Source organism: Anomalospiza imberbis, chromosome 1 (genome assembly GCF_031753505.1).
Source record: "Anomalospiza imberbis isolate Cuckoo-Finch-1a 21T00152 chromosome 1, ASM3175350v1, whole genome shotgun sequence".
NCBI classification, from domain to species: domain Eukaryota; kingdom Metazoa; phylum Chordata; class Aves; order Passeriformes; family Viduidae; genus Anomalospiza; species Anomalospiza imberbis.
In genome coordinates this window covers 62102985-62123152 of record NC_089681.1, presented here as the reverse complement: position 1 = coordinate 62123152, position 20168 = coordinate 62102985, and the positions used below count along the sequence as shown (strand labels likewise).

Sequence of the window (20168 nt, the reverse complement as noted above, 5' to 3'; positions counted from 1 at the left end):
CTGGCTAATGCCACAAAAACACAATGGAAGATAAAAGAGGATTTTGTGTATTGCTGTATTCACATGGATTTCATAAGATCTAGGTTTTATGGTGGGTCACACCATAAACTGCAGTTTGTACTGACACGTGCTGGAGGTGGTGAGGTAAAAAGAAAGGACAAAATAGTACTAAGACTGGCTTTTGGAATGTCTCATCTTAATGTGTGTATTAGTAATATCTATTATTCAAACATCTGCCACTTTAAAAAAAGAAAAAACACTTTTAGTAATTTATGAATCTCAAGTGTAAAGAAGACAACTCTCCAGCTAAATCTTATGGCATGTTATCTCAGTAACAAAGAAACAGCTTGATGTGAGCTCTAGAACATCATAAGATTATAGCTCACTTCTCATGCCATATATCAGCACATAATTCCTAAAGACAGGTTTCTCAAACAGATTGGCTTATTTCTTACTAGCATTACTGTAGTTTATAGAATTAAGTTCAACATTTTATTTTCTATTTGTATTACTTCTTTTGCTTCAAGTGTAATTATCTTTTTTTTTTATATATATAAAATAGCCAGAAGATTGGGGTTTTTGCTTCTTAAAGTTTAGCACAATGTGGCTTACATGTTTTTAAGGTTTCTTCTATTTATTAAAGGGAAATGGTGTTTGTGTCTTGCAGAAAATGGCGGGGAGGTGAGTATGCTGTACTACAAAACTGTTGCACTCTAACTGCAGGGACCTGACTTCAGTACTTCAGAGGCCTTCAGTGCATCCCTTCAGTGACCAGAAAGGGTTATTGAAAAAGTGACAGTCTGGTACAGAGAAATGTATTGTAACCTCACAGGTTTACCATTTGGTTTCTTTTACTCTGTTGTCTGCCAAAACAAAGATTTATGGAGATGGTGTTAATAAGCCAAACCAGGGATGAAGTAGAAAAGCAATCTATCTTGACAGCGCTAAGCTCTCCACTACAGGTTCAAAATATTAAAAATACTTACCATAAATGAATGAAACCCTCTTCTTTAATGCTCAATTATTAAATATCTGGATTACGGAGGAAATTTAACAAGATATTTTCTTAATTTAAGGAATAATTTCCTAGGGATATGTGAGGAGATTCAAGCCTCCATGACCATTATATTGAGAAGAAACTGTATAGCACTACAAATGATAGTACTGACTTAAAGACATTACAATTAAAATGAATACTAGGACACACATGTTGGTATAGTACAAAACCAAGCCATAGGAGCAACTGGTATCCATAATCTAGTAGGATAACTATATAAAACAAGATAAATAGCTTCTAGAGCCATTTGGAGAACTGTATGATGGATGAGTGAAGTGGAAAACTATTTTCTTGTGTGATCTTTGAAGATTTTTGCATATCCTTCATAAAGCAAATAGTGAAAATCAAATGTTTGCATATCTCTTATAATCTGAAATTCAGTAAGTTACTGGCTTTATTGCGCTTCCATTTCCTTGAAATGAAAAGTGGGTGGTAGCACTGGCCAGCTTTCTAAGGCGACTTGAAATCTGCAGAAGAGAAGGTTTTGGGGAGGTGTTCTTAAGTTATTTTGGATCTGTTTGAATCTGCTATCTTCAGAGTTTAAACACTGCTTTGGTAATTTATTAGTCAATGGAAAATTAATATGTTAATGTAAAACTATATTATGAGAGATTTATAAAACTTTTAAAGTGTTCATTTATTTTATTTAGGGTGAAGTTGTTTTCAAAAATGGAGAAAGGATGGGAACCATCAAATTTACACAATTCCAAGGTAGGTTGCAAACAATTTTCATTATATTATGTAAGCAGTTTCAAACTTTTGTGTCAGTTGCATTTGTTTCAGGATGTTTTAAATATCTACAATTATTTTGAAAAGGAACTGCTTGGAAGCTGCAGAAAGGAACTTAATGTTTATTACCTGTTTAAAATGGTGTTCTGAACCTTGAGTGAAGTATTCTGTTTAAAATGGTGTTCTGAACCTTGAGCAAACCTTGAGTAAGGTAATGTGGTGTTCTGAACCTTGAGTGAGTTATTTCCTGGAATTTTCTCGATTACAATCCCCATATTTATAGAAACTACTGATCTGTAGCAACCTATACCTGTTTAAAAAAACCTACTGGTTGGCTAAGTATCCACTTCTTAATACAGTTGTCTCTTTAAAACCAATTTGAAGTGGAATTTAGAGAGGATTTTTGTTGTTAAGCTCTTTCAAGTTAGTTTTTGCATTCTCTGAAGACTCACTTTTGACATTCTGCAACTGCTTGCTAAAAGTTGCGTCAGGAGGCAGTCCCTCAGCATGCAGAGGACACAAACTGCTGACCCCATCCCTTGGAGGCAACATGCTTCACAGCACAACTCACCAAGCCTGCTGCATCCTCTCAGCCTGAGCTGCTCCTGCAGGGTATGGACTCAGCAGCAGAGACTGCAAATGGAGCTGTAGGGATTTGTCAGGGGCCATTTGCAGCCAGGATGAGGCGCTTGCTGGGAGAGGTTTCTGCAGAAATGGTGATTCATATTGTAGTTGTTTCTGCAGTTTATAGAATGCATTTCATGTGTTTTTTTTCCCAGGCTGAGGCTGAGATAAAACAGGAGATGATTGCATTTGGATAGTCTCATGAGGGTAGAAATAAGCTGACAAATTCTTTTCATACAATGCATGAGAGAGAAGCTTGCTCTCCCTTTGTTTTCAGGAGAGCACTTCGAACATAATCCTGCTGACCAAGTTACAAAGGCTCATTCTTTAAACAGAAATTGTCTGCTGTATGGACATTATTATTAATGAACAGCAATGCACTCGAGGGGTTCTGTTGTTACTCATTTTGAATTACTGAAGCAATCTTCAGAATTGCTCTTGCCTTCACAGCTGTAAGTGATGCTATTAACTCATGCTCCCGGAAACATTTCAACCCACCAAAACTTTGCAGACATCTCACGGTAATGTAATTTAGGAATTCTTGCTCAACACTAATGATAAATATTGATTGCTTCCTCTTCTTCCCCCCCGCCCCCGTTTTTTTTTCCATAATAGCGGTGTTTACAGGCACATGAAAGAATTATGAGAAAATTTTTACAAGAGGTGTTTATCCCTCAGAAGTCTGGAGGTGCTCTAATGCATTTTGCCTAAGGTAGCTACATGTACCCTTCTAGAACATCTGAGCAAGGAGGAAGTTTGACCTGTTCCCTCTGCACAGTAAGGATGTGATTTGGGATCATTGGGAAGTGCAATATATGTCATCTGAACTAATCCAGAAGAGCAGTAGAAATCCAGGATAGCTGATTTTATATTGATTTTTATCTCCAGCCATTCAAACTGAGGTTCTTTACAATATTTTCAGTTTCATATCAGATGCTATTTAACACCAATGGTTTTACCATCAGCTGAAATATTGCTAGATCAGTAAAAACACAGGAGACAACCACCCCTTTAAAACCCCTTGCAATTACAAAATTACTATTTCAGAAGTGATTCAGGCACATACTCAGTAATTTGATCATCAAACAAAGGTTTCCAATTAAGCTACAGAAAAAAATAACTAAGGCATCCTGTGGAGAAATGACAGAGAAGGGCTGGATTTCTACTCATGCAAGCAATAGTCAGTCAACACATCTTAAGGCTCATCTCAAGTTTTGCTTAGTTTCTTACCCATTTTGGAAATAAAGAGAATGTGTAAAAATGTTTGAGAAATTGAAATAAGGAACAGTATAACAACACAGATGCAAGCTTTTCTTTTTTTAATTACAAATGATAGTCTAAATATTATCAAGGATTTTTCTGTTCTTCTTTTATTGGTATTAGTTTTGTTCAAAGCTTTTATATTCAATACTTGTGGTAAAATTGTAGACATTATTAATTTGTTCAAAAGAATCCTTTATTGGTTAGGAAACTTTCTGAAACATTCTAATTAATATTTAATAATTCTTGGACTATTGGGAAAGTTCCTAGTAATGTAAAGAAGTTAATTAAGTCCAGTGCTTAAAATGGTAAATGGGGTTTTCCTTTGTAGATATAGCTATTAGGAGTGATCAAGCATGAGACAGATATACAACTCATTGGTTAAACTTTTTTTTTTAAGAATACAATACAAATCATGATGATTTCAAGGAAAAAAGACCACATCAAAGATGTCTTGTAAATACTTTTGTAAGATTAGTTGTAATTATGAATATAGCTTATATTAAATGTATTAGTAGCTTATTATCCAAACATAATAATTAGGAATATCCAGTGTTAGTGTTCCATACTTCAAGAGTCATTTTTCATCCACACAGCTTTATAATTTCTTTAACAATTTAAATGAAAGTTGTCAGTTGGTCACAGTTGAAATAATTCAATGCAGAAAAACAAAGCAGATAAATAGGTAATCATGCATCAGAATATGGCCAAAACCTCTGTTCCTCTTTTGCTTGGTAGAAAAATCATCAGGGCAGTCTCAGGAGATAAATTTTCTGTTCTTTGCTGGAAACTTTTGTTTTAATGAGACTATCTGCAAACATTTTGGCTATGGAAAAAGCAGACAGGCACATCTGCCAGAGGTAAGGGAAAACCAGCCTGTGAGGGTTCAAGGGGTAACTGCAGTACAGCTGACACACTGTGATGAAATTCTGAATAGCTGGTTTAATTTTGGATCTAGATACAGTTTTTCCCAAACTCATGCTAGTCATGCCTCTTTTTCAGCTTCTTTGCAGTCTGTTACTTTTGCAAGTGGTCAAACAGATGGTGCCAGAGATAGCTGTGACCAAACTGCTTGCTGCTGTACAGATCATGAATACCTCCCAGGAATTATCAGTATGCAACAGAGAATAGAAAGCATATGCAATAGCATTTTCTCCTCCTACCTTCCTGGTAAATAAAGAGCAGACTGTTAGTTTAGCTGAGCTATCCAATTGTTGTTTGAAGTTGGCATCCTTCTGAATGAATGGCAGTTTTTACATGGATGCAATTTCATGGATGCAATTTAAGAACTCTTCTCATAGTCAGACATGTAGTTGAAGTAGATGGTCAAAATCTTTTGTCTAGTGAGAGCTGAAAAAGAGTCCTGACAACTTTTGTGGGCCTATCAGGGAGCAAGGAGGGCAGTAACAAAGCTGAGATTCTTTACTGCTGTGATATGGGAGGCTTCAAGAACAGATCTATACCTGTCCTTCAAAATGTTTCACTTTGCAGATGCTTTCTGATTAATCTGACTGGAGACTAGAAGGTGTCTTGCTTTCAGTCAGACTCCTGTTTCTGTCAGGCATTAAACAAAAGCTAAGAGACTTCAAAGTTGGAATAGGTTAAAAAGGAAAATCAAAGAATTGTAAGCAAATACAAATTAAATGTGCAGAAATTGTGCTTTGCGTAGATAAGAACAAAAATCTGTGGTACTGCATATTGGATAAAAACTTTAAAGAAGTGGGGGATCACCTGCTGTGTCTTTCTGGGAAGGATTTAATTGTTTCAACTCATTTAGCCAGGTAATGTGGTATGACATTTGTTAGTGTTGAAAGCTGATCTGCACATCAAGTGAGAGGGAGAGCGGGACTTGCCAAGTGTGAAACCTTTGGTCTTCTCAGGAAAAGCCTTACTGAACTTCTGCAGTAAAAGCCCCCAATATTCTTCTCTGAGTTTAATCAAAAGAAGTAGACAAACAAATGTCTACTCTACAGTCAATAGGAAGGTATGCAAGAACCCAGGATTGCTTTCCTGCATCCTGAGTTCATCTATAACTCGTTCTCCAAGGACATCAATCCAACCCTGGAAAAGTTTCCTTCTATTATTCTAAATACAGTCCGGCATACTCTTAACTACTGTTGGTTCTTGCTTCCATAAAGGCTCATAAGCAAGCCTTATAAAGGGAATACTGAATAAAGGAGATTACTGAAGTCAGAAAGCTTACTTCTGACACATCCTAACAGGAGTCTTGACTGTAATCACATGAATGTCTAATTTGTAGACTTCTTGCTGTACCATGTCCAGTCCATTTTTATCTCCATATGAGTAGTGTAATCTTATTATAATTGTCTATACCTTAGTGACCAGTGGTTTTTTTTAGCTTAGTTATCAATTCACAGAATCATAAAATGGTTTGAGTTGAAAGGGACCTTAAAGATCATCTAGTTACAGCCCCCATGCCATGGGCAGGCACACCTTCCTCTAGACTGTGATCTATATGAATATAAAAGTATCTGATTTAAAACTGACTTTAAGTCCCATTTCAATATGGAGAGGTGTACCAAATAGAACTCTGAAAGGATGTGCCTTAAATCTGGAGTCACTGAATACTGACATTACTGATTAGCAAGATGAACTAGAACACATAATTATCAAAATGTACAATGGTCTCTGGGAGAGTCAGTAAGCACAAGGGAGACTAGACAAGAATTCAAAAAAATATTAAGAATTTGAAGAAGTAATCCAGAGAAAAAGTATGCTGTTTTTTTAGGTCAAGTGTCTAGTGCTACATTGGCAGCAAACATTTGGACAAATACAAAATGGAGAACAATTCATCACTCCATAGTTATACACAAAAAGAACTAAGATTACGGTAGGTGAATGAACATGAACAGGTAAAAAAAGAAAATTTCTGCACTGGGTTGTTAAAATAATAGTATCCTTTTAATCTCCCTGATGCCAAAAGGCTATAGCTAACTACTGTGTCCGGTGCTGATTTAAGAAAAATGTGCAGAGAAAACAGAAGATTAAGAATGTATCTCAATACAAAAACCAAAGTACCTAGGCTACTTAGAGACCATGGTCAAAATGCATGACAGCTGCTGATAACACAGTTTCTTGTCCTGCCCTCATCGTCTGGATGAAAATTAAGAGATATGAATAGGAGTGGAGATTTGAGCCAATGTTAGGAAAAACTTCTTAATGAAAAGGATATTTAAACTCTGGAAAATGCATAAAATTGCTATATTTGGAAGTTTTGAAAAGCAAGTTAAGCCGACACCTGACGTGCTGTAGATGTATTCGTTGCGCCTTGAGATAGACAGATGACTTTTATTACATCTTGAGTTCTCTACAACTCCAGCTGCATTTCTTCTGGAGCTGTTGCTCCTCTGCAGTGTCCATAATGTGATTCTGTCATTTTATTTACAAATACTTGTCCCCGTTATGCTACTAATACCACTTGTTTACTTCTCTGTATTGTTTCTAGTAAGAGACATAGGTTAAGCATGGAACCCTAGAATTGTGATTAGGTTATTTGTAGGGAGGAAACATAAAATTAAATTGCTCCTCCAGCATCAGTTCTGTGTTTTGTTGTTTTCTTTTTTCCTCTAAATCCAATTTATTTGAATGTAAATCTTTTGATCCCTCAGCCCAGAGAGCATCAAAACTGCTAATAGGCATCAGGGCCACTTACCCTTTGTCTTCTGGTCTATCAGTCTGGATTTTTTTTCTATGATGTACAAGGATTTAGCAGGACAAAAGGTGAAAATCATTAGCCACATGTATGTATAAATACAAAGACATAAAAACTTCAGTTCTTCTCAGGCAGAAAGTGAATTGAAGCTGGGATTTCCCAAGCAGATGATAAGTCTGCGTGATGGGTGGGTATCTGTATTGGAGCAGGTGCATGGTTTACACTCTGAGATCCAAAAGGCAAGTGTTTCCATGCCTGTTTGAGCTGGAGGGTGTCTTTGGACCGTAAGGTTTAAGCATTGCACATGGATTTATTGTCTATCAATTTGTTATGTCTTTCATGAATCCATTTATACTTTCATCTACTGGCAATGATGATGCATGTAATGATTAAAGCCCTTCCATCTGTTTGTCTTAAATCAACTGTCTTAGAATTTCACTGGGCATACCCTGCTTTTTGTAATGTGATAAGCAGTGAATAACTGTGTCTTACTTTTTGCACATCATTCATGTTTTACAGATCTCTCTTATCAATAAGTCTCTTTAGAAATGCAAGTCTTTGTCATCCATTTAGTTTTTTCACCATATAAAAACTGATATATAATTCTAATAAGCCTCTACATTTCTTGATATTCTTTTTTTGTGAGAGCTTAATGAGATCCACACACAGCTCTGAAATATCCACCTCCATAACTCATAATTCTGAGTGACCTTTTTGCATTATTTTAAGTTCTTTCACAATATTCTGTCTTGCCACATTCATCCTCTTTTTGGCTCTTTGGCCACCGGTGAGCACAGCACTGATGTTTTCAAAGAACCAGCCATAGTAAGTCCAGGGCCTCATCCTGGTTGCTCTTAATTACTTAGAACCAACAGCTTCATTTGTATACTTGATATTCATTTTCTCTTGTACGTTATGTTGTACCTCACTAGAACTGAACATCACCTGTACTTTTATTATCAGTGTTTCACTTACCTTTATAACAGTCCTCTGTCAGATGAAACCGTACAGGAAATTTTATTTAGTATATGTTTATAGCTGTTTTCCCCTTTTATTGTCAGATTTTTTTGACACATTTCCTGTACAGTTTTTGTTCTGTTCCATACCTACCAGAAGCAATGTTTCCCTCGGGCCAGTTACTTCTCTTGTAACCTGTTGGCATTATTTATTAGGATTGGAGTTTGTGTTCATTTGATTTGTTTATATAAACACAGAAAAGTGTATTAAAATTCAGGTACCCAAGTTGTGTACTTGTGATATCAAACTGGAGAAAGGACAGATAAGGACTATAGAAATTGTTTGGGGTCTAAGGGAATTATTTACAAAGACAGATGAATGCAATTAGGTGTGGGGAGTTACTTGAGTCACCTCCTTTGGAGCAAGATGTATTGTGTGAATATAAACTGCGAGGCCAGGGAGGACATGCTGGAAGGAGACACTGATGTGCAGCTGTTGGTCATCATGGCAGTTTGTTTTGTTTTGTTCTGTTTTGTTTTACCTGAGCTAGCTTTAAACAGGCCAACTGCAGTGCTGCGAGCTGTGTAGCAACAATAGCATGGAGCAGACTGGAAGCTGGAAATCTGCCCAGGGGCAAGATCAGTGGTTTGGTAGGTAACCTTTCCATTGGGAGCACAGCTACGGGAGGCCACAGCTTTGCAGCTATCATCATTCAAGCCAACTAATTTCAGGCTAGCTGGGTACTTCTGTGCCACCCAAAGTGGCAATGAGCATGACGGGTTGCTGGGAAGAGTTGCATTCATTGTTTCCCCCAGGCATGTGTGGGGAGCAGGGGAGACCTGTTTATCACTGTGGTTCTGTGCCTGTGCTTTACAGAGAGGTTCATCCCTTGAGAGCCGGTTTGAACTGTGCAAATAATTATTACTGGGACGAGCACGCGCACTATAGAGGAAGCTGTCATTTTCATAGGATTCCACTCTAGTTCACACTCTGAGGCACAAAATGTTTCACAGGATCTGATAAGTCTTTGTCACTACGTTGTGGAAAAATTGTCTCAGGAGATGTCTTAATTACATAGAAAAAATGCAACTTTCAAATGCAACAGCAAAGAAAAAAAATTTGAAAAGCAATGGAAATAATTTTACTATAATTAATTTCTACCAGAGACTGAAGTATCCAGCTCCAAATAGTCAACAGAAATTAGTACCCTACTAAAGAAATAATGTCTAAGAAGAACCTGAAAGAATTGTTAGATTTTTTTTTCCTTCAGAGTTCTCTGAGTTTCACTGTAAAAAACTTTTTAAAAAAAACTTTTAAAACTTTTTTTTTTTTTTTTTAATTTGCATTCAGAATCCTACTTTTACTAGAGTTAACTTGTTCAGATGTTCCATTTCAGGTGATGGACAGTGCTGTCCTTCCCTGTCACCACCCAGTCCTCCCTGTCTTTTGAAGAGAGACAGAGGTTTTCTTGAGGTCTATGAGGCCACCATGAGCTGCTGCTCTCTGCAGAGCTGTGTGCTGGCACATCTCTCTCCTTGACATCTCAGAGATATGCTCTTTTTTGGAAGAATTTGTAATACATAAAAAGATTAAAAAAATGATAAGGGGATAAAAAGAGCCAGAAGACTTACAAGAAATCCATGAAATTCTGATATATATTATGGGAAAAAAAATAATTTGGTGTAATTAATAGAGAGTTCAGTCTACTGCTATGACATCATTGCTAACAAGTAGTTCAAATATTTCCTCAAATATACAGAACCGTGAAATAGAATAACTTTAATTCTGAATGAATAGAAAAGAAGAAAATTAAGTTTATCTAGGTCAATGAAAGGACATAGATTTTTTTATTCAACATTACCATTTGAACAGACAAAACAGAATTGTTGAGTAGCACACCAAAGTAAGGTTTATATAGTCATAGGCTACAGATAGGAAGATAATAATGTAAAGTCTAAAAGATCTCTGAATCTGTGGAATAATATAACAAAGGATATTTGACAAAAATTTCCTTCACAGAACTACTTCAGGACAATATCACCACAATGTTATGAGAAAAAAACTCTGATCTATTACAGATAAGGGAGCTGAAAATGGAATTTTTTTTTTTAAATAGTGAAGATTGATTTATTCACTGCATAGGTGACCAAAGGCAGTTGTGATTTGTATGCTGCAGAATTCATATAGGCATTTGTACTAAATCTTTGAGAGCACAGAACCAGGTCCAGGTATTAGCTGCTTATTAAGGGTGCAGAAAGGCTAAATTGCTTTTCAAAATTACTAGTCCCCTTTTTTTCATCCGAATAATAGGGTTTTTTTTCTTCCATTATAAATGCTTATTTAATTTCAAATCGTAGATGATCATGCTGTCATTGTATTGGCGCCTATTTCTCTAAGCTGACATTTTAGTTTTTGAAAAAAATAATCTATTTCAATATATCATCACTCGACCCTGGTTCAGAAATTTAAAAATTCTGATTTTGTCAAAATGTAATAGAAAATGAGCACATGTAATTAATAGATTTGGGAGAAATTTTTAGAATTTTGTCTAAAAGTCTGACCTTTGGCACTATTTCACAATGGCACAGGTGTTATTTTCTGGCTTGAATCATGTTATTTAATATAACTATATTGAATTTGTTACACATCTGTGAAAAACATCTCTGTTTATTTTCAGTGAATTTTGATTATTTGCTCCAACAGGAATTTCTCACCCTCGTTTTGGAAAGAAATTAAGTGGGGATTCCAGTTCAGGAAATATTAGCTTTCTATTTCTCCATTCCAAGAGTCACTAAAGACCTTTTGTAATCTCATATTTTGATTTAAAAGAAGCTCATTTTTCAGAGTTTTTTATTATAGAGTCTGGGAGTCAAAAAACCCCACAAGAGACATACCCCATACATTTTGGACTTAAGTAAAACATTTTTTAAAAGCTTACTATGGACCCTAATGTCCCTTTGCCCCTGCAATGAAAAGACTGGGTCATACTTTTCTTACTCTTGAGTTACTATTTCAAAAATTGAAACCAAAGGAAGAACACGAGTGTGGACTGTTGAGAAAAATGTCTGTTTGAAATTCCATCCATGTTGGTATTTGTTATCTTCAACTGGAGCACATGTATAATTTTTTTCCTTAAGTGATTATGGAGGACAGGGATGAATTCCTCATAAGAAAATTATTTCATTAGATTGATCTGGTACATCTACCTGCAACAAAGTGATTCCACCACAGATGATTTAGCAGTGATTTAGTTCAAACTACTGCCAGGATGAAAAATGTTTTGAATTAATACTGTTCGTGTAAGGAACAGGGTCAGGCAGAGATATAGGGAACTGTCATTTGTACATAAATCTAAGTGCTATTTTATATGATCTCCAGCTACTGAGACAAAGCTGCTTGGTAGCTTGCTGTGTTCTCCCTTTTTTCCTCCCCTCTTTTTTTAACCTTTATGCCATGGACACATATTTCCTCCTTGAGCTGCTTTCTGCATATCCAATTCAGACCTATCCAGGCCGTGCTTTACCCTGACAGACTGTACAGTCTTTACTGGTTAATCCCTTGTGTATAATCATCAATTCACTTTTATTTTACCAGATTTGGGACTTGACTGGACTCACTAGGTGATCTCAGAAGCTCCACATGGGAACAATCTCCCTGTCAATGGCTTGGCTACTGCAAATCATCTGGGATCTACCAATAAAGACTAGCTTGGAGGATGAGGAAAGGAGCAATACCTCACTGAAAGTGTATCCCTTAAACTCATAGAATCTTTTAAGTTGGAAAAGACCTCCAAGATCATCAAGCCCAAACTTTGACTGATCACTGCCTTGTTGAATAGACCCTGGCACTAAGTGCCAGGTCCAGTCATTTCTTGAACACTTCCACGCATGGTGACTCCTCCATCTCCCTGCACAGCCCACTCCAGTCTGTTCCAGTCCTTCTGTTTTGCACTGAGCAGGCTGGACAGCTCTTCCCTGGGAAACCTATATTCCCATCTCTAAAATAGTCATGATGGATCCTTGCTTCTATTAAAAGTATGCTATAGGATCCAAATCAGTAATACACATACGCTGTTTGGGCCATTTTAAAAGTTAAGTTATTTATAAGCCTGGTAAGGCAAATTGCCCTGTGTACTGCACTGACCTGTGCCAAAATGGAAAGTTAAGTACATCACAGGAAGCAGATCCCTGTGCTTCTCAAGAAAAAGGTGTCTGATATACACAGAGACCCTAATCCTCAGGTAACCAATTTTACTGTTTCAGAATGTTGTTTGTACCACACAGGCTATAAGAGGGAGCCACTGAGAGCTCGGTGGATTGCAGGAATGTCGCATACTCATAAAAGCTGACAACTCCCCTTTGAAAATGAAACGTGTTTCTCACATTTAGGACAAAAATAAGGAGAGGCTCCCTGCACAGAGCAAGGGAAGTTAAGCTTTCCTCTCATTCAGGCCCTTCAAAAGGTCATTGGAGAAAGTGTTGTAACAGAAAGTGATTTTAACCTGACTCTGCTAATGTGACATTTGGAGCATGGCTGTGGCAGTCTGATGTGACAGCAGGCAAATGTTGTGTTGTGCTGTGTTAGTAAATGGCAGAAGGCCTGATAAAATGAGGGACTTATTCATGTATTTAGTCTGTGCTTCCCCTCTCCAGAGGAAAAGACTTTGAAAAGTCTCTGAAGTGTGAATCCCAAAGGTCAATAAATGCACAAAGGCCTTGTTAAATTCAGAGAAGAGAACAGAATTAAAAAAAAAAAAAACAATTTGTGAATTTTCACACCCAGAAAATGTTAAGTAAGATTTGAGGCTGCAGTTGTGTACAGAAGCTATAAATCATCAAAAGCTTTTTAACTTCTCATTTCCAGGTTTGATAAATTCAGCTGACAACCTAGGTGATAACCTGTAGCCAAATGCTAGATTATTGCCTCTGTGTTACAGGTTCATTTTTCAGCACTTTAGAACTGTTTTAATCCCTAAAAGATTCAGGTAGCTTTAGTCTATCTGATTTACTGTGCTAGATAAAATCAGTGCTGCACATAACTCCAACTGTGGACTGACTCTGGAGCGAGTGGGATTTACAGAAACATTAGTTCTGGAAAAGACCGTGGGCCTGCAAGCCATACATATGTAGATAAATTTCCTTTGGATATAGAATGCCCTACTGATGCCATGGACCATTGTGTAAGCTAAATATTTCATCCCTTATCCGGGCTTGAGTTGGAGTTCTGCTTCTTTTTCCCTTGTTAATACATATTTCAATTATCTTTTTAAATGAAAATTCAAATTACTTTTTTTGGTTCTCTATAATTTATCTATTTTTATGAAAGAGGCTGACTAAATGAAAGAAATACAAAAGATAAAATGTTAGGGGGGTAGATAACTAAGTTATATGTTTTAATTTCTAAGGGACTCAAGACTTTTGAAAATGCTACCCAAAGTGGATTTTCCCAAAGATTAGCTCAGTTGGTCAGGGCATGGTGCTATTAATGCCAAGGATGTGGGTTTGATCCCACATGGGCCATTCACTTAAGATTTGGACTCAATCATCCATGTGAGTCCCTTCCTCACTCAGAATATCCTGTGATTCTGTGAAGCTAGCTGGCAGCCAAGTCAACCTAGACATGCCCCATCCCAAATGGAGCAAAGCTGAAGCCTACCTTAAGATGTAATAACCAGATAAATGCAACTCCCTTGGCTTCACAACTGGAGATTTGAGCATGTAGGTGTTTTTCCAAGCTTTTCCTCCATTAGGCCTTTGTTGTGATTGACAAGGGAGATCTGAAGAATAATGATAACGTGTTTTTTTGCTATTTTACTGAATAAGAAAAAGAGAATAACAGTCTAGATAGGAGCATTGCAAAGTTTCACAGCTCTGCCTTGTGAAATTTAATGTAGAGATTTACTTAGCATGAGATACTAAAAGGAATAAAAGTTTATCTTAAATGATCTGTCAGGTTCAATTTATTCACTTTAATTGGCCTGGAGCTCTTCCATTTAGCAGAACCTTGGCTGCTCTTGCATGGGCAGAGTGCTTGGATGAAAAGGCTCTTTTTGCTGCCTAAAGACGAGCCCATGCAAAACTGTCTAACTAGCATCCCTGGCAGGGCTTCCTACCCCACAGGGCCATGGACAGATGTACTGGGAGAGTAGCTCTGGGCCTTCACAGTCTGCATACATACCCCCTGGTGCTGGTCAACAATACTACAGAGATGTGTACTGCCTCTCGTGACAGAGGAATTCAAGAAATTACTGGACCTGGCACTTGGTGCCATGGTCAAGTTGACAAGGTGGAGATCAGTCAAAGGTTGAGCTCCATGATCTTGGAGATCTTTTCCAACCAAAATGATTCTGTGATTTTGTCATTATGAGCAGCCTTCTTGTCTCAAACAGCACAGTCGTGTCCAGGCATGGGTAATGGGGGCAAGGTGCACTCAAGCCTTTAGGCAGATGCCAGCTGTGAGCTCTGGACATGCATTAAAATGATGTATGTTGGAACCCCAGATGTCGTAGTGATTCTCCTGAAGTTCAGATAACTGCAAGCTGCAGATGCAAAGGATGGAGACAAGAGATGATTTCTAAGCCTTTGCAGCGTCTGTTGCTTTGCGCTTTCACCGGCTCGCTAATATATAGACTAAAAGAACAGGTGTACAAGTGGCTCATCAGTAGTCTTCATTACAACATAATTAATTATTTCATGACTGTCTGTAATTTACACTCATTCAAGAGGCACTCTTCCAGGTGACATTCATATTCTCATAATTTTGGATAAATTTAGGATGAAATATTTATACTTTATTGAAGACTACATATATTGCTCTTGTTTGCTTTCCTTTCATCTTGGCAATGCAACTATTATTAAAAACAAGCAAAAAGTGAGGAAAGAGGAGTAAGGGAATGAAATGTTACATTTGCACGTCATACATTCACTACTCAAAAGCCAGAAATTACAGGATCAAAGGTAAAAACTCACAAGTAGATTTTCCCTCCATTCTAAAGTATAAAATTACTAATGTTGAAAATCTCTAGCAGTGAAAAAGTTACAAGCAGCTGAGGTAAACTCATTTCAAGGTTCAGATAAGGAAACTGGAATAGTCTGTGCTGGCAGACCTGATTTTAACAGAGTGAGAGATTAGGTCGTAGAGTGGCTTTCAGTCACTTTGCGTTAAGAAAGTGAAATTCTGTCCCTGCTTTACATTGCTCAGGATGGGGATGGAAACACATAGTTGAAATATTTCATAATGTTTCTCCAGTTCAGTCAAATTTTTTGCCACTTAGCATTCCAATATTTCTTGACTAAAAGAGAAATGGGAAAGCTGCCCCAGATGCACAGAAAGGAAATACAGTCTTCAGGGTTCTCTGAATTTTTTCTTTGTCAATCTTTTTCTATTCGTCTTTGTTGATATCCCCACAGATCAGAGAACTGTTAAAAAACTAGACCTTGAAACTTAGATTTAATTCTTGCTGTCGTAAAAATGCTAGGAAATTTTCAACTGTTTAAATTTTGTATAAAAAATATTGATATACATATACTGGTATCTCAGATTTGACATAAGCATCATATAACGTCCTCTGTCACCACCATGTGTGTATTTTCTGCTCCTTGTAGAAGGCCAGTAGCAATCAGACGCTGGTATAGTGGTAAACTCCTTTGTGCTTTTACTAGAATATCCTCCTGTGTATTCCCTATTCTCAGATGGTATCAGTTTTCTGGGAATTGTCCTCATGTGAGATTTGTTAATTGTTGTTCAAGAAATTGCCACAGATTTCTCAAACTAAAAGATGTGGGTGCCTTGTAAAGGTCTGAAGCAGGAGGAAAGCTTCCCAGCTTGTACACATGATTTCCATCCTATACTACAACTTAGCAGCCATTCTCAATGACGGTATTTTCACCTGTGATCCATAATTATGAGGATAGAGAAGGATTTAGGGGACTATTCAGATTACATGTTGGCCAAATCATCACCTATGTAATGTTCAAGTAGTAGAAGAAACTGCCAGGAAAGTTTACGCCATACACATTTCATTTTTCAAAACAAGCTAACTAGATGATGGTAGATAATTAATCCCAATGGAATAACCAAGGAAAAACAAAATTGAATAGCTGTTTCTTTTTTTCATCTGGAATGGTTCTATAAATTGTGCTGTTACAGAGAAATCAATAGCTGATCTGTTAGATGGGTAAAACCCAAACAATAGATAAAATATAAATGAAGCTGCATCACACTGAATTGGGTCAAATTCCATTGGAAATGGGTCAGGCCTTTAGGAATCATTCCCTACTGTTGATTATAATGAGCACATGAGGTTTTAAAACCAGCTTACAGCTTTTAATCAGAGTAGCTTATGGTATGATGAATTACTGCTGTGTATGTGCTGTAATTAAACAGTGCTTTATGAAAACAGTGTAGTTGTAACACTGTGAACTCTGAGACTGATACAGCAAAGTTGAGTCCATCCTGAAATGTTAAACTGATAGGCATTCAGGACCTTCAGCATCTCACACAGTCAAACCTGTAATGGGACAGACAACACAAGAGACCTCATTTTGGACATGGATTAAATATTCATCTGTGACTGTAGCAGCTTTTACATTTTTAAGGTATTGATCCACAGCCTACTTTGATCTTACAGTATATAATCTGAACCAATGTTAAGTACCCAAATACAGAAATTATCTTCTTGAGGCATATGAAATACAAAACTTCATTTCCTTCAAGAAATGAAGTTATACCAGGTGTGTGATAGCCTGCTGCAATGCCTTTTTATCGGACTACAAATGAAAAAGGTCTACATAGAATTTATTTCTTGCCAAAGTGTCTATACAGTTAATCATGTGTCATTTTGAATGGGGTTTTTGTGAATTTTTTTTGTTGTTTTGACAAATGTACAAATTGACTCAGCTTGCCAGGTGAAAATGAACTTCCAAATTTCATTAATATATATTTTTTTATTTGATAATTGAATATTATGGATTTAATTGAAAGTGATTTTAGTTAGTTTACCAATTAAATTGTAAGACTGTAGGTCTTCAAGCTGTTCCTCAGATGTTTGCTTGATCTTTATTTCCCTGCATGCCCATATTTCCACCAGCATTTACCTACTCCAGACTTGCAATAAATGTGGCATATCTAAACCCTAGTACCTCAGGACAAATTATTTTCTGACAAAATGCAACATTGCTTAGGATGTCCCAGGCACAGCAGATAGACCACCCACATAAAAAGGGCATAATTCAGAGGTAGTTCCAACCTCTGCTCACTGCAGAAAAGGAATTTGCATCAATACTGCCTTTATTCTGAAGTTACTTAACTGCTCCTGAGATATATCTGGAGTGAATTTCTAAGTCTTCCATGGTTATTCTTTTTTGATATGTATAAATAACTTAATATTAATTTACCACAGCAAAAAAGAAAAATTACAGTCCAGAAGCTGGGACATTAATCTGAACTGGGGAAGAATTGATTTTGGATCCGTCATCCAGGTGTTTCTGAGAGGGAACTGAAACTATTATTTGATGTATCTCAGAGGAATGTTCCTGTTACTGATCTAGGAGGCTCAGTGCAGCTAGGGGAAATGCCTCTTTCTTGTCACAAAAAAGTATTGGGTCAGATCTAGAATATATCTGCACTATTAATTCTGCCCATATTTGTTTTTGACCTTGGTGCCTAGGTAATTTAATCTCCTGGCTAACACAAGTGGAAATAAAAATGGAAATTCCTTAACTTATATTTGAACAGTCACAGACGTTTGAATTACTTTATTGACAGGAAAATGTAAATAATTTGCTTAAACTAGTTAAATGGTAGGAAATGTCAAGAAAAATCTTAAGCCCAAATATATCAGTGCAACAAGAGTCATCTCTGGCTGAGCTCAGTGTTTGTTTGTGTGCTGTACTCTTATTTGTATTGGTGTAAGTGACAGCAGGATTATTTTTTTGTGAGCATGTATTGTTTTCTTTAGTGGTCTCTTTGAAAATCTTTCTTTCAAACATTTGTCCTTCAACTCTCTCAAAAGCTATGCTACTACATGTGGTAAATCATTATGTAAGAAGGGAATAATTTATTAGTTGTGTTTGGTTTTCCTTCACCTTTTATTTGTAAGGAGGCCATCTCAGAAGATTAAACCTGTGTCACGTGTGATATCCATGAAAATTCAAACTTACCCAGATATTTACATCTGGTCAAGTTGTCTTGAACCACCTTAAAGAAAGATGCAGACAGTTCCAGAATGAAACTCAATCTTATCCTTTGATATGTGTCTATAGGAAATCAAGAAAATCATGCTCTATAAGAAGTGCTTATCTTCCTCATCTTCTTGACAGAGACTCCAGACAAAGTAGCTGTGATATACACCACACCCACTTGAAGTTTGGACCGAGGAATCCCACCAGATCATCTAACTAATAAATAGTATAGTGGCTCTAAAAGGGAGAAATTAACTGTGGCAATAATTTAAATGAAGCACTACCCAGTTGCTCTTCTGTAGGTTTAAAATCGTCAGTCACTTCACATATAATAGTGTTTAAATAACCAAGTTCAGACAGTTATTTTTTACTGGATGTAGATCTCATAACAATAATTTGGTGCTGCTGAAGAATAAATCAAATAAAATTAAATCTGAAAATATGAGAATCCTTGCTGAGAAAGCTGAAAAAGCCCAAACTGCTCTTTTTTAGTAATGCAAATTGAGATTAAATTTATTCGAGATTTCTCCCCAGCACAATAATTTGGACACCACAAAAAATCTGAAGACTAGTTCCTCAGTTCCTAGAACTGGTCAGTATATCACCATGAATGACTTATTGTAGTAGGACAAGGTGAAAAAGGAGACTAATTTATACCATCCTAACTTACAATGCCTTGGTGCATAAAGTTTTCTTGTACATGCAAATCATGGTGAATGCCCAGCAGTACCCCATCCAGAAACCAGGAAGTACCCCATCCAGAACCCCAGTGGGGTTTTCAACACCAGGCTTTCTTGCACCTCTTACCCTCTGTATGGTGAACTGTGAATGGAAATATTCATCCAAATTTTTCACCCTTTAGGCTGAATTTAAGGCCGATTGGGGATAACAATTTGCTTCCAAAAATTAAGAAAATTAGTTTTTTAAATAGATGATGGTCTGATAATTTGTGTATTTATGATGGCTGAACCAAAGTGGCTGAGTTGGTGACCCAACAGCCTGTGAAATCCTGTGACTTTCTTGTGTGTAGTGCCTTACATCTTCAGCAGTCTTGTGGGTTGTGTCACCTCAGGCTGGTGGGATCAGTTTTGGAGTGAATTTTAAAAGCACAGAAATTGTTAGTGCTGTACCTGGGTTTTGGACACTTTGTGGGCTCCATGAGGCACTTCACTAATTGCTGTGACTGACTGTGTCCCCTTGTGCCTGTTCTGTGCAGAAAGCCAGTCTGGATCTAGTCACCTCAGCAGAGATTCCTGTGTCTCTCCCTCTTAATAAATTTGTTACCAACACAGAATATTTTAACAACCACATCTGTAGAGAAACAAACCCACCAACCAAACAGAAAAAACCCAAAAAACAAAATGCTTTTTAGTTATAAGTATATAATTTTAAAGTTTTCTTTTCAAAAAATATTTAGTAACATTTACTGAATTTTGCTATGTGTAGTAATCCTGTTTAACATCTGGGAAAGAGATTAAATATTTCAGAAGTTATATTTTGCATTTGTTGGTTTTGTTTGGTAATCAAATGAAATTGCAAGATAAATTTATTTTGTAGTAAGATAAAATCATTTATGCAGTATTTAAACCTATAATTTGATTTCATTAATTCATTATTTGTTTCCACCAAAAATTAAATATTATCAAAAATAATAGTTTAATTTGGATAATTTAAAACCGGTTAAAAA

General features: G+C 36.7%; 1 protein-coding gene across 2 annotated transcripts in view; it reads left to right on the top strand.

Annotated features, from left to right (window-relative positions):
• Positions 1–20168, top strand: part of GABBR2 (gamma-aminobutyric acid type B receptor subunit 2) — a 454194-nt gene that overhangs the window by 258953 nt on the left and 175073 nt on the right. For both annotated transcript variants that reach the window (XM_068194855.1, XM_068194863.1), the window contains one exon: positions 1708–1768. In XM_068194855.1, the coding sequence (XP_068050956.1) occupies positions 1708–1768 (61 nt within the window). The remainder of the gene's footprint in view (positions 1–1707; positions 1769–20168) is intronic.